Source organism: Plasmodium malariae (assembly GCF_900090045.1).
Source record: "Plasmodium malariae genome assembly, contig: PmUG01_00_8, whole genome shotgun sequence".
Classification (NCBI taxonomy): Eukaryota; Apicomplexa; class Aconoidasida; order Haemosporida; family Plasmodiidae; genus Plasmodium; species Plasmodium malariae.
The window spans coordinates 132,406-147,585 of record NW_021638326.1 but is presented as its reverse complement, the minus strand read 5'-3'; the positions used below and the strand labels follow the sequence as shown (position 1 = coordinate 147,585).

At 18.1% G+C, this 15,180-nt stretch overlaps 2 protein-coding genes and 1 pseudogene across 3 annotated transcripts; 1 reads left to right on the top strand and 2 right to left on the bottom strand.

Moving 5' to 3' along the window:
• Positions 1-3,918: 3,918 nt before the first annotated feature.
• On the top strand, positions 3,919-4,741 carry PmUG01_00022700 (Plasmodium exported protein, unknown function; the record flags this gene model as incomplete). Its single annotated transcript, XM_029006966.1, has 2 exons — positions 3,919-4,005; positions 4,136-4,741. 2 exons carry the CDS (start codon positions 3,919-3,921, stop codon positions 4,739-4,741), a joined length of 693 nt encoding a protein of 230 aa, XP_028859295.1.
• Positions 4,742-5,748: 1,007 nt separating this feature from the next.
• Positions 5,749-6,478, bottom strand: PmUG01_00022600 (annotated as a pseudogene). The gene is given in 8 exon segments: positions 5,749-5,901; positions 5,915-6,103; positions 6,114-6,118; positions 6,129-6,149; positions 6,164-6,286; positions 6,301-6,318; positions 6,333-6,416; positions 6,431-6,478. Coding segments are annotated over 8 exon segments (641 nt in total).
• A 2,739-nt stretch (positions 6,479-9,217) lies between these two features.
• Positions 9,218-10,196, bottom strand: PmUG01_00022500 (fam-l protein; the record flags this gene model as incomplete). The annotated part of the gene is made up of 2 exons (XM_029006955.1): positions 9,218-9,982; positions 10,110-10,196. 2 exons carry the CDS (start codon positions 10,194-10,196, stop codon positions 9,218-9,220), a joined length of 852 nt encoding a protein of 283 aa, XP_028859294.1.
• Positions 10,197-15,180: the final 4,984 nt, after the last annotated feature.

The window sequence follows — 15,180 nt, the reverse complement described above, 5'->3', positions numbered from 1 at the left end:
ATAATATATTTATATTAAATAAGAACTTTTAGACAGCTTAAAAAAGTACCATATAAAAAATGTAGGAACAAATACATACTAATTGTTTAAAAATTTAAGAATGTATATTAATCTTCTTATTCCATATCAAAATATTTAAGTATATCTTGGTTATATACTAATTATCACACATTTCCTCTATATATTTTCGACATGTATTATTACTAATAATACAACCAAATTTTTTAAAGTATGAAATAATTAACCTTTTTCTCAAATATATTATGCTTAAAAATAGTTCTAACTACTCTATTTTAATAGCTTATCATATATTAAAGTGTCTATGTAAAGATAAATAAATATTACCTTACATATACTAGTGAATATTAAAACTTCATACACTGAATTTATGAAACAATGAAACAAGATTAATAATTTCAAAAGTGGTGAGGCAAGTAATATTTGTAAATTGCATATATATATTTAATTATAAATATTTTAATTAATTTTAGTTTTTTTTTATTTTCATCTATTTAGCATAATATATATAATACACAATTTTTAAAATAAGTTTTCTATTTTTTCTAATAGATTTTGACATATATCTTATTTTTTTATTAATAAATTTATTCTTATTTACATTCCATAATGTATATATTAACTGTTTGTACTTTGGTTTAAGTTATTCATTATATGTTTTATTTTAATTAGTCCTTGTATTTTTTTTAAATTATTATTTTCTCTAATTTTTTCTAACTTATATTTATTGTTTTCTCTTTTTTATTTCCTTATTCATCATCTGATAATGTCTTTTTTTTCAAAGTTACATTTTTTGCTTCAAATTCTATTATGAATTGTGCTCAAAATATGCCAGGTTTGTGATGCAAAGAAGATATTCTTTTGTTCTCCTGTTTTATAGTTTTACCAACGGAGAACTAAAAATAAGACTTAAAATTTTATTTTATTAATTCATAATCTGTTTTATTTCATAATAAGAAAATTTTGTTTACAAAAATTAAACAAACAACAACAAAAATAAAAATAATAAGCGAAAAATAAAAACAAAAAATATATACACTGTAATTATATCATATTATTGTAAATGTGACTAGTTCATATAAAAGGGACAAATTAATAACTTTTTATAATGAGAATGAACTTCGTATTTTTTTCTAAGTCATTCTATTATAGTAATCATAAATTTAGTACGAAATAAAATGTTCAGTATATAATTCATACTACTATTTAGTTAGAAGTCTTTATTTAGTCCTTTGTAATATTTTACTCATTGTTAATAATTTATCGAAAATATTTATTAAACGTTATGTACCCATTGAATGTTGAATGATAAGTTAAACAAAACAAAAATGTAATAAATATATAGTAATATTTCCTTATATATTTACTGGCGTAACACCAACTTAACATATTTTTAACATAATCTATAAAAATTAGTTAATTACAGCAGTAACCAATTAAAATTTGTTGTAAGTAGGCTGTTTTTTTATAAAAAATAATTTCAATAATAAAAATATTACCTTCATTTATATATAAAAACTAAAAATAAAATATATTTAAAAATTTTTGTTTTTTTGTCGTTTTTCCTAACTTTTTATTTTTTTTTCCCTGAAACTAACTATGATTTATTGAAATACAAGAATATCTCTACTTCTGCTGATTATTGATATAACTACAGTATAACCTTATGATTCCGGTGTAAACAAAATGGTGAACGCATCCAAATAATATTACTAAACAAAAATTTCCGCTTATTTCTAATATAAAAATTACATGGAATAATCAAATTTTTATAGAATATATAAATTCAAAATTAAATTTAATTTTCTATCAGACCTCAATAATTTCTATTTTGTATATTTTAAATATTATAAGACAAAGAGTAATATTTTCATTTTAGATGTAAAGTTTAGAAATCTACAATATTTTCAATCATTTGGGATTTACTTTTTATTTTATTTTTTTTTTTTCGCACTAATAAAAAATCCATATATATTCATGAAACTGTGGATTTTATTTTTTCTTAACGCCATGTTAATTATTTTATAATTAATAAATGTATAAAACTAATAAAATAAAATAAAATAAAATGCAAATTGAATAATTAAAATATTAACATAAAACTTATCATTTTTTTGTTATATTTACTCCTATTCGGGGATGAATGTACACTTGTCAAATTTCTTCTTTAAAAATGAATAAATGTTTAATGGTTGCTAATAATAACAAATATTTCGTTTACATACTTTTTATTGTTTTATATATAAATGAATATAAATGTACACATATGAAGTAAAAGGGGCAACTTTCCTTTTATTTTTTTTTTTTTTCTTTTCTTTATTTTATATTTGTTTTTTTCGTTTTTACTTGTTTTATATTCTATTTTTTTTTTTTTTATATATTTTTTTTCATTTATATGTTTTCAGTATCAAATTAAAAATAATAAAATAATAATGACACATGCTGAATTTTTTTCTGTATTTATTTACATCTAATACTTATTAATTCCGAGTTTACAAATCGTATTTGAAATAAAAAATGTTTATAAAATATGACTATAATTTTTTATTGTAAAAATAAACGTAGATCCAAAAAAAAAAATGTTATAATATATAAATATAGAATTAAAATATTTCATATAAATACAGGCTATATTATCAATACAAATATTTTTTTTTTTTTCTGATAATTTTTATCTTATAAAATGAAAAATAATTCTTTTTTATCTTAGTTGAAACATATTTAAAAAATATTTCTCTCTATCAATTTTTTTTGCTACTGGTTTTCAAAGAGAAAAAATAAATGTAATATTTTTAATAACAAATCACGTTATTAAATCATTAGGAAAAAAAAAAAAAAAAAACATGAAATAAAAAAAATAAAATACACAAATAATACCAATAAAAAACTAAAAAACTGTGAACATTTTTATTTTTAAAGTTCACTATTTAATTTAATTTTTTTTTCCCATTATATCATAATCTGCATTTTTAAAACATTCATAAAACAATGTATAATAGTAGCTCAAATTTCACAGTTTTAATATACATCGCTACAATGCTTGAATTATTTGCTCCATATATAAATAAAAATGTTTTCAAAGAATCAAAAGAGCTAATTGTTAAATTATTATAGAAAATAAAAATTACATATATTAGTTATAACATAAAAATAAAACTATATATATGTTAAATAATTTTATTTTGTGAACTAAGTTTCTAATATTTACATTAGATCAAATTATATCTAAAAGTCATTCTATATGTAAACTTATTTAATATATTATAATTTTGTTACTATTTTATTTATTCCCTCCACATTTTTTTAATAATTTTTATTAAAAATAATTCTCAAAAATAGTATATTTGAATAATTAGTAGATAGATTCTAAAAAATTCTTATTATATATTTTTTAATAAATTTTATCATAAAAGCTCTAAAAATAATTTTAGAATGTGTTTTAATGCATATTTTATTACTAGAATCTAATGCAATAATATATGCTTATTAAATCAATATTTTATCAATTTATATTGTACCAATATATATTTATATATTTGAAGCAAAATATTTGTATTTTGAACAATTATATTTCTTTAAATTTTTCCTTAAATATTTATTAAATTCTTTTTTTGTTTTATTTTAAAAATGTGAAATAATAATATTTCTAAATATAACTATTACTGGAATATATTTTTTTTAATTATAACTTTTTTTAAATATGTTTTTGTCTTGTAACGTAATGCGTACTACGATTATATTTATCCAAAAATAAAAAAAATCTGAAGACTTTTTATATTGTTATAATAGAAAATAATCAATATGAATTATAAATTAACTATTTACTTATTATTGTCGAAAATGCCATATATGTCTGATGTCTTAATTATTACATAAATTTTAACTTTAAAAAAATTCATTATGAAAGTGAAATACACAAATGTGCACCATTTTACTAAAGTTTTTATTTTTCCTTGTTTAATATGGACATTAAAACATTTTTATAAGGTATCATAGTAATTATGCTTGAATTTTTTTATTTTTCTTTTTAATTTTATGTTTCTATATGATAAAAGAATTTTATTTATATAATATAAAAATACATTTTTAAATGTTTAATATGAATATTCACTTCTAGAAAACCTGCGATAAATCATGGAACAAGGAATTGAACAGAAATAACGTATTAAATGTTAAATTTAGAAGATTATTAAGTATTGAAACAGTAGAATCGGTCAGAGATAAATTTAAACTTTTAAAAAAAAAAATAATTAATTTAGAAGGAGAAAGCGCTGAAGCATTTAAAAAAAAAACATATGTATTACAGAATAATAAACATTTTCATGAAGATAAGAAATCACCATATAGTGATGCTTCTTCTTACGATGAATTTAATTATTTAATGAAAAACTCAGAATTTGATGAACTTGGAGAATTCGACTTTGAACCTAATTTAAAAGAACAATCACCCACATTAGAACATTATGATAATATTCAGTACAATTACCAACCCAAATCTTTAAAAAAATTGTATTTAAAGAATAACTCAATTTTAAGCCATAACAAATCAAGAAAAAATTTTAGTTTTATTAATTATATAGATAAAATGAATGATGCTATGAAATATACACAAAATAATCGATGTAAATCTATAATTTTTTACGTCCTTTTCTGGATCGCACTAGTGTTAATGGTTGGCTTAATTACGATCTTCATTTCATACGCATTTATATTCTTTAAATAACATAACTTCTCCTCTACTATCCTAATAATAATTATATCTGTTACAATTTTATATTTTAATCCTCTATTTATTGGTATTCAATGTAACAGTTTTTAAATATTTTATACTGCTGGTTTGGATAATACAGTTTTTTTAAATTAATATACATGACATTATTTGATAAATTAATCTAATTCTAGTAAAAAATGAGAAAAAAGTATTCACTGTAAAAAATTAATTTTATAAATTTATTATAATAATTTCAATGTGAACAAAATTTTATATGCTTTGCTGTAAAAAAAATATGTCTCCAATACAGCAATATCGTATGTAAATTATTTGTTTTTTTACACTACATCATAAAAATTTGTCATCATATAATTTTATATTTATTATAAGTAAATTATTTGTATTTTCATTCTTATTTTAAATTATTAAAGTTTCAAAATTTAAGTAAAAATATATTTTGTAACTATATCTATATATCAATGTTATATAATACCGTTCACTTTGCTCCAATAAATACAAAAAAACACATTAATTTTTAATACAAAACTAATTATATATTTATCTTAATTTATATATAAATAAACATTTTAGACTAGAATAAGATAAAAAATGGGACACATCCATCGTTCATTTAAAATATAAATTATTACAGGACATCTATGAAATTATATAATATTTTCTATTGTACCCTAATTTTAACTCCTATATATATATTCTATATAGTAATCTATTTTAATGAGTGAATATATATGTTAATCAATAATATTTAATTATTCTTAAACAACAATTTATAATAAAAAATAAAAATTCCTTAAATTTTCAAATTCACAAAAAATTTAAAATCATAATTTCTTATTTAACGTAAAAACATAATATGATATACACAAGTACATTTATAAAATTATTTCATTTATATCTATGTATAAAAAAAAAATATATGTCTAAAGATATAGTTGTTCACATTAATAATCCCCTTAGGGAAGAATGCACACTACTTATAATTCATTTTGTACATTCCTCAACTTAATTTTTTTATATTTTTAATTATTTATTAAGATCTTAGTTATCGTTATTATAATTATTATAACTAATAAAATCATAAGTATTCCAACAAATATTGAACAAATAAAGTGTTCTACTGGAGTAGGTTTAAGTTTGGAATAATGGTTAACAGTCCTACAAGAATTGTTTGTAGATTTTCAAGTAACCTAATCCTTCTAATATAGGCATCCTATTTTCAAGTAGAAAAAAAGAAAAAAAATCAACTCCAAATGCGTAACTTCTAAGTGTTATATTTTTTAAATCTATATGACGAATTTTTCTATTTTATTCTTGAAAGACCTCATAATCATTTTCATTAACTCATGTTTTTTCAAAACGATATATTTTCTATTAGCATTTCCTTATCGTAACCCGTAACTTGTGTTAGAATTTCTTCTTATTTAATGATTTATTAGGTTTTTTTCCTTTTTGTATTCCCCATTTTTATGTTACATATTCATTCTCTTCACATTCACTATGATTAGGTATATATTCTTTTAATACTACAATATTTTAACACTTACCTTTTTATAATCAGATAGGGATCTATACGTTCTATTTTTAAATTGCTACCAAGAGTATAGCTCTCATCGGAAAATCTGATAAACTTATTCTAAAAAAGAAAAAAAGTAAATATTTCATATATAATATAATGAATAATTCTATTATAAAAGTTGTAATAATAAAAAAAAAAAAAATCAAAAAAACAAGATGTATACCGCAAATATATCCTTATATAATATTATCATATAATATTCATAAAATGACATAATCAAGTTAAAAGAATAATTCATAATTTTTAATTAATAACATAGTTTTAAATTATTTTTCCATGATATACTTCTTTGATATTATTAATATATTCGTAAAAAAAAAAATTATTATTTCTTCGCAAATAAATGATGAAATGTACATTTCCGTAATAAATTTTGTAATATATATATAAAGAAAAATATATTTAAAAACGTATTATAAAATTTTTATTTTAATATTTTAAAAAATACACTTTCATTAAAAAAAATAATTTAAATTTATTCGTAATATACTAATTATATTATTAAATTATTTCATCGAGTGTACTAATTAAATAGTTTTTTTATAAATCCTTTTCTTAATAAACTATGGGAAAAAAAATTTATTCCATATTATTTTGAAATATTGAGTTTCCATAAAACATAGAACATATAGAATGCATATATAATATGTTTATCTATTATTAAAATATTAATTACACATTTTATGGATATTATCCTAATAACAATTAAATATTATAAACATTATATTTCACGATTATTATTAAAAAAATATTAATTATTAAAACAATAAAATAATAAAAAAAATTAAATAAAAAAAAATATAATTATATGTTTCTTAAATTATAACATATGATCCAATTACTCCTTTATTGAATATATTATTTTTTTAGCGTATTATATATTTAAAAAATTAAATTTATATTATTCTACCTAATATATGATTTAGTATCTATTTTAAAGTGAAATTAAGACTTTTTTTTTATATTCGTACCATAATTTTTAAACGTTCTAATCTTTGCGTTCAAGTGGTATTACATAATTTTAATGAAAATTATTTATAATCATATACTAAATTTTTTATTATTTATTTTTTTAACTATATATATTCAGAAGTAACAATAATAATAAAAAACAAAAAATAAAATACCTATTGCTATAATAGAACTGTTACATATATCAATGGATATATATTTTTTTGAATGAAATAAAATATTTGAATATATTATTAATCTGTAGAATTAACAAAAAATACAAAAATAATTGATCTTTTAATTAAAATGTATATTAGATATATTTTCACTTTCCTAGAAACAACTACTTGTACATGATAATATCATATTCCCTTTATCTTGAGTATGCTTTTTACAAAGAAATAATTATGAATGAGACATTATATTTATATAAGAATATTTTTTAAATGTGTATTTAAGTGTAATAAATAAAAAATATAATAATTTAATGTTTATGCGTTCATTTATATCTATATAAAATCAATTTTAATAAATAAAAATATTCGAAAAACCATTCCATAACCAAATTTCTGTATTAGATATATTGAATGAAACAAAGCGAACAAATATATAATTTTGTACATACAAATTGTTAAAAATTATCTAAAAAATAATAACAATATTATTTATAAATTATCTAAAAAAATATAATTGTTTTTTCTTATTTATTGTGTTTAATAAATTGTAATTATTTTGAAGATGTTATTAATTGTTTCTATAATCTACATATATTTTCATATATATTTAAAACATTTTCAAAATTTTATACATTACATAATTATAGACAATCTTGAAAAATAGAATATATATAAAAATATTTAAATACATTTTAATTTATTATTTCAGAAAAAAATAAAATTAGATTCATTACAGATAAAGACCATTATTATTTTCATAGATATATAAAACACATTATGAGATATATAATCATTAAAAACAAAACAAAACAATTCCACAATATAATACATTCATCTGCAATTAACTTAAAGTAATTTCTTTTATTGTTTTGTAATAAGAAAATATTAACAAATTATATATTCTATATATTTTCAATATAATATATATTTAAGTAGAATTTCCAAAATTATCTTTAATATCGCAGCCGAATACACTAATAATAAATTAAATTATTTTAGCTCTTCCTTTAATTTTAAAAACTCATAATTTTAATTTAAAAAACTATTAAAAACAATCAATATTTAATATATATATTATATAATTATATACATTTTTTTTTCTATTAAACCATCCCCAAACATCTCCACCTTTTTCAAAAAGGGATTAACAAAAAATATATTCTATAAAACATATTACATAAAATATATTTTATACAATATATATGATAGTTTTACTAATTACAAATATGTATGTAAATGGAACAAAACAGATTCACATTCTTACATAAATTATAAAATAGGACATATTTATAGTTAATATAAATCTAATAATACATTTTAATAATTACTTCCATAAATAATAATTTTAGACTTAAGCTGTAGAAAAATAGGAAGTACCACATATTATATTTATAAATTAACATACTATTTCAATATAATTATGTAAATTATCCTTTTATATATTAATTTTATCTCATAAAAATTTATTTTTCATAAAAACCTACTTACATATACAAAAATATATAAAAAAATCGAAAATGCGACATTAAACAGAGATAACATATTAATGAACACATTTAAAAAACTTAAAACATTTAAATTCACAAAAAAAATTAAAACATGTTTTTTTACAGTTGAATATATGAATGGGTATGTTTATGTAAATTTACTTATAAAATTTATACTGTTTTGCGAATATTTATTAAGAATATCACTAAAGATAATATATATTAGTTGTTATTGGATATTTCTTTTTAGAAAGAATAATGTCTCCTATTATTCATTTTACCTTTTTCTGAACTTAATTTTTTCATATTTTTTAACTTTTTTATGATAATACATAATCCCTAATATTAATGTGAAACCCAATATAACGAACGGTATGAAATATATTAGAATACCAAATAAATGCCATAATACGTTTATTTTACTAACAGTACTCGACGTTGAATTAAGAGCAGATTTCCAAAACCCTTGGAACTCTGTCAATGGTTGTAAAAAACTTTTCAGAGGACCTTCAGACAAGGTTTTTAAATGGGTAGAAAGCCCTAATGCACCCCATAACCCCTTATTCTTATCAATCAAACCCCATGATAAATCTATTAAGAGTATGATTAAAAACAGTGAAAAAAATAATAAAGGTAAAGTAAAACGTAATCTGTATTTTTTAAGCATTATTTTTTTGTACATCTTATCAGTAATTGTTCTGTTTTTTTTAAGAAAATTCTCATAATCAAGCTCCTTGAATATTTTTTTTTCCAAATGGGAATATTTTTTGGTTTCAAATGTACAAGATTTTTTATTCATATCTTTTTTACGACTTCTTGTTATACTTGGTGAACATCCATTTGATTTATTTACTTTGCTTTGCAACCCTTTCTCACTGTTACATATATCTTTTTTGTTGGTCAAACCAATATTTGGCATTTGTTCTTTTGTAAATATATCCTTTGAATCGATATTATACTTATATCCTAGTAATCGATAATTTCTTGCTTCAAATTCCTTCGCACAATTGCAATACTTATTCAATGGCATGTCAAACATGCCCTAAAAAAAAATGTAAATATTTTTTATTTAATAGTATAAATAATACATAGGTAAAAAAAAGGTATTAATAGAGAAAAAAACCAAAAAATATTATGATTTCAAATATCCTTAAATAATATTTTCATACAACATCACTGTTAAAATGAAGCACCCAAGATAATAGGATAAGCTCAACAATATTAAAAAGTAAGGGGGTCTTTGTTTTTTGTTCCATTATACAGACATTTAATATTATAATATAATCAATAAAGAAGAAGTTATTAATAATAGAATATACTTCTAATGGTAAAATGAAATAATTAAAATAATAAAAAAAAATTTTTATTTCTGTATAAATATATAATAAAAAATACATAACTATAATATACGTTACATGTTCTGTAATCAAAATTAATTTTTTAAATGCATTATGTAATATTTATCTTAATTTTATTTAAAAAAAAAAATAATTGCTTTGAAATCATATAATTCGATTTAATACATATATATTTAAAATATATAATTTATATATTCAGCGTAGTGTTATAATTATATAATACTTTAACTTTTTTCAGAATAAATTATGAAAATAATATTCGAATACTTATTATATGTAAATATTGAGTTTATACACTATGTAGAATGTAGAGAATATAAATATTATATATTCCTCTATATATTAAGAAAATAATTAATAATGTTAAAAATTATAAACAAATAATAATTCTGATTATATAAATTTTTATTCTGAAAACGTTGATTTTTATTAATAAAATATCAATTATTATAATAATATAATAATCATAATAATATAAGAAAAAAAACATATTAATTATATTAATTAGAACAAATGCATTAATTCCTCCTCAAGTAAATATACTTTTTTATAGTATACAAATTCTTTTTAAAATAGAAATTTATCGAACTTCTTAATCTATGTAGGAATATATATTCTAAAAGCAAACAAGGTGTGATTTTTTATTTTTGCACCTTAATATTTGAAAATCATAATTTTTAATTACGTTTAAGTTATACCTTCCATCTAAAATAATTTTTTTTACATTCATGTACATAGATCTTTAAATTTCTTTTTTTATATATTCTAAAGAAATATAAGAGTATTAAAAAAAAAAAAAATGTTTAAAGGTAAAGCATACATATAACTGTTACAATAAATTTCATTAATTTAAAAATATATCAACTGAAGCAAATTTACTAAAGATATATATATGACACAATATACTTATAGAATTGTGAAATAATAAAAATACATTCAACTAAAATATATGACTTAGTGATTATTCAATTCATAATATTAGAAAGAATAAATTATTTTTTATATATTCTTTGAAAATACATAATCCCAGAAACATATTTTACATGGTAACTGGAATAAATGAGTATAAATATATTATTCCCATATATATCTCTCACATATTGTAACAATTAGAAATTTAATTATAAAAAAATATTCCAGTCAAAAGAACATTCACTTTATATTATTGATCTCCTTATAAAATACTATCTTTCCAATTAATAATTAAAACGTAAAAAAAAAAAAACAGATGAAACCAAAATATTATTTATAAACTAAAAAAAACAGAAAAAACAAATTACATATATTAAAATTAACATATTTTGATTTTTTAATATGTATATTATTTTCATTATAACTTTTATGAAGACAATCAGGTTCTATTTTTTCGAACATTTTGAGCAGCTCACATTTTTTCTCTTACCTAATGCTTATGTATATAATGTGCTTTAATCCATTATAAAAATTTATAATAATCTATGCACAAAAATTGTAAAATATATTAAGAAAAATAAGTGCACTATATAATAAAATACTGCTAAATATTTACTTATAAATATTGTTATTTTTAGAAACATTAATTGATCCTAAGTATTTTTTGATCTATTTATTTTAAAAAACAATTCGTTATAAATCTATATTATTTACATTCTCTAAATAATGAGACCATATATAAAAATATTAATTTACAGAAAAATATTTAATTTTTCTTTTATTTCTTATATATGTCATACGCCTAATACATTTATAATATAGCACTAAAGTTTAAATACTTTCCTTATTATGTCATTTATATGTTTAATTATTAATATTTTAAAAATACAAATAAAAGTAAATGAATATAAAATATTATTAAATTTCAATTTCTAAAACATTTTTTCATATTTATAATAATTTATACAACGAAATCAACAAAAAATAATATATTCACTTAAATAACCAATTTTTATCGAATTTATTAATTATTTATGTGTTTTAAAGTATTACTATTTTAAATATATTTTTTCTTTAGCTTTTTTATATAAATAAATTATTTGAAACATTCATCTTTTTTACATGTTTGATACATTTTATTTTCTTTCTATTTCTAGAAAATTCGTACATTTCATTTATTATATATGGAAACGTTATCTATTGCCAAAAATATAAATTAATATGTAACGGTATTAATAAGTGTTTTGTATGAAATTGAAATATATTTTGTACCCAACGATAAAACATTGAAAATGATTACGGTATTCGTAAGAATCATGTAGCGAAGTTTAAAACTGTATCAATCTTAAAATATATTAATGTACCAAATAAAATCACTGAATCTCAATGATATTTGGTTTCAGTAAAATCCTTGTTCGAGGATCAAGTGTCACTTGTAGATGAACCTTCTTATTTTGGTGCATATGAATATATATAATTATTTTCAATAATTTTATTAATATATATTGCAATATTTCCCATACAGTTTTTTTTTTCTAAATTATAAATTATTCTACTTAAAAATGTTAACACTCTACAAGAAACACTCTTATATATTAAGACAATAATTAATTGCCATAATAGTCTTGTATTTACAAATAAATAATATTTTTTAATACTAATAAAAAAATTTTTAACTTTTCTGTTATATTCCAAAAAAATATACAACTTTTTAAATGCATAATTAAAAATAATGGCCAGGTAACAATTATGTCACTGAATATGATTACCTTATTCAGGAAACAATAAGTTTTATATAATATATAGAATTATAAAATATTCTAATATATAAATGTTCAATAATAATTATTTTTATGAATATAAAATAATCTCTAAAATAATTCAGTTGAAGTGTAAAGTTAAAAATTCAAAAATAAAGATTAGAATAATTTTTTCTGATAATAATATTGCAAATATATCGTTATATAACTGACAGTAAAACTAAAAAAACAATAAAAAAAATGTGGGAACTAATTTAATAATGTGAAAAAAATTTGTGAAATTAAAATACAAATATTTTATGCAAAATTGTAAATTATGCAGCAGACGGGCAAAAAATATCAAAAAACAATATTTTAATTGGATGTCTATTATATATACCATTGATTAACATGAATATAGTTAGGATAAATAGTATTTCGTATGATCTATACTTCAATATAATATATATAAATGGATATTTAACAAAAAGTATAATTTAGTAATTAAATAATTGTAACTTTAAAGTAGCTACAATGGATAAACCGATTTATCATTTAATTAAATAAAAATTAGTAATATAAAGAATATCTTATATTTTAATGTATAATTAAACACACATATTAACATATGTACTCTTATAATTAAATAATGAGAATATAATAGATTATAGAACACTATATTTAAAATATCAGTGCTATAACTTAAGAATTTAAAATTAAACATATTATGAATATAATAATAATATTCTATCCATTAGGATTAAACGATATTAATTAAAATCTAATCATAACTTTACACATTTTATATTATTATGATGTGGATAAATACAATTTGTTCCATTATTAGTAAAAGCACAAAATCAAAAATTTATTACATAGTATGTTGTTAGTTTATATTTATATACAAAAGTAAAAGATTATACATAATATTGCAATATATTTATCATACAATAAATTTTTATACCATGTTTTTCATTTATATTATTGTTTAAAATGACTTGCAGTATTAGAATACATAGATAAGTATAAACTCCACTATAAAATAATATGAACTATAATTTTAAATTAGTATGAGATTTTTACAAAAATTTATATTATAGTTACTACATTGTTTATTTATATTAAATAAAAAAAAATTATAATAAATCCACTAAAGTATTCTTAATAGCATTACTTTTAAGCTTATTTCCATCTATATACTTTTCTGTACGTATATACATTTGAATTTCATTACAATTATTGACTTAAAAATTTCATATATTCAAACATATTTTTCAATAATAAATATTATTTTTAAATATATAAATAAAATAGAGCTAGTTATAGGAAAAAATATTAAATAATTTTTAAAAATATTTATTAATTTTTTATTATTTAAAATTAAATGTCATGAATAAACTGCAGCAATATACAATAAATTTGATCAAACGTAAAAATAAAATAATAAAAAATATATCCACAAAAAAAAATATTTTTTCATAAATTTATAGAATAGTATAGAGAGAAAAAAAAAAGAAAACAAAAATTTCGTATATATATATTTGAAAATAATCATTAAGGAGCTCTTTCAAAATGCTTTCAGATATTTGAGAAAATCATATTTTCTTTTATTTTTAACATAAATATCTACTATTACATTCTAATTATGTATTTTATTTACCATATATGTAATATATTCAAATACAAAAATTACATATATAATATCTTGATAAATGATATAATATTTTTACATTTGTTCCTCATATATTGTTACTAATAAAATTTTTTTTAAAAGAAATATGATAGAATGTAAAGAATTAAATGAAAAGAAAGAGTATAAAAATATATTTGCAAAAATTTCAAATTAAAAATTATATATACGTGAAAAAATTAATTTTTTATAAATTTCGATTCCTTGATAATAACTATAATATATTAAGTGATTATGTTAATTATTTACAAAAATACATTAGCAATTAGAATTCCTTTATTAATTTTCTTACCGTTCTACATTTTTATTGTCTTGTTTCAAAGGATGTATTAAAATTGTAAATGATTTATTTACATTATAACAGAATAATCTATTCTTTTCAAACACTTTTATATTGTCTTGTAATTCCATTTATAATATGAATTGATAAAAAGTATTATAAAATATTATATAATCCTTTTTAGTATGTATGCTAATATAATTATCAGTAGTGTTACAATTATATTTACATAAATTTATCAAATTCAGCAGAAACCAAAAA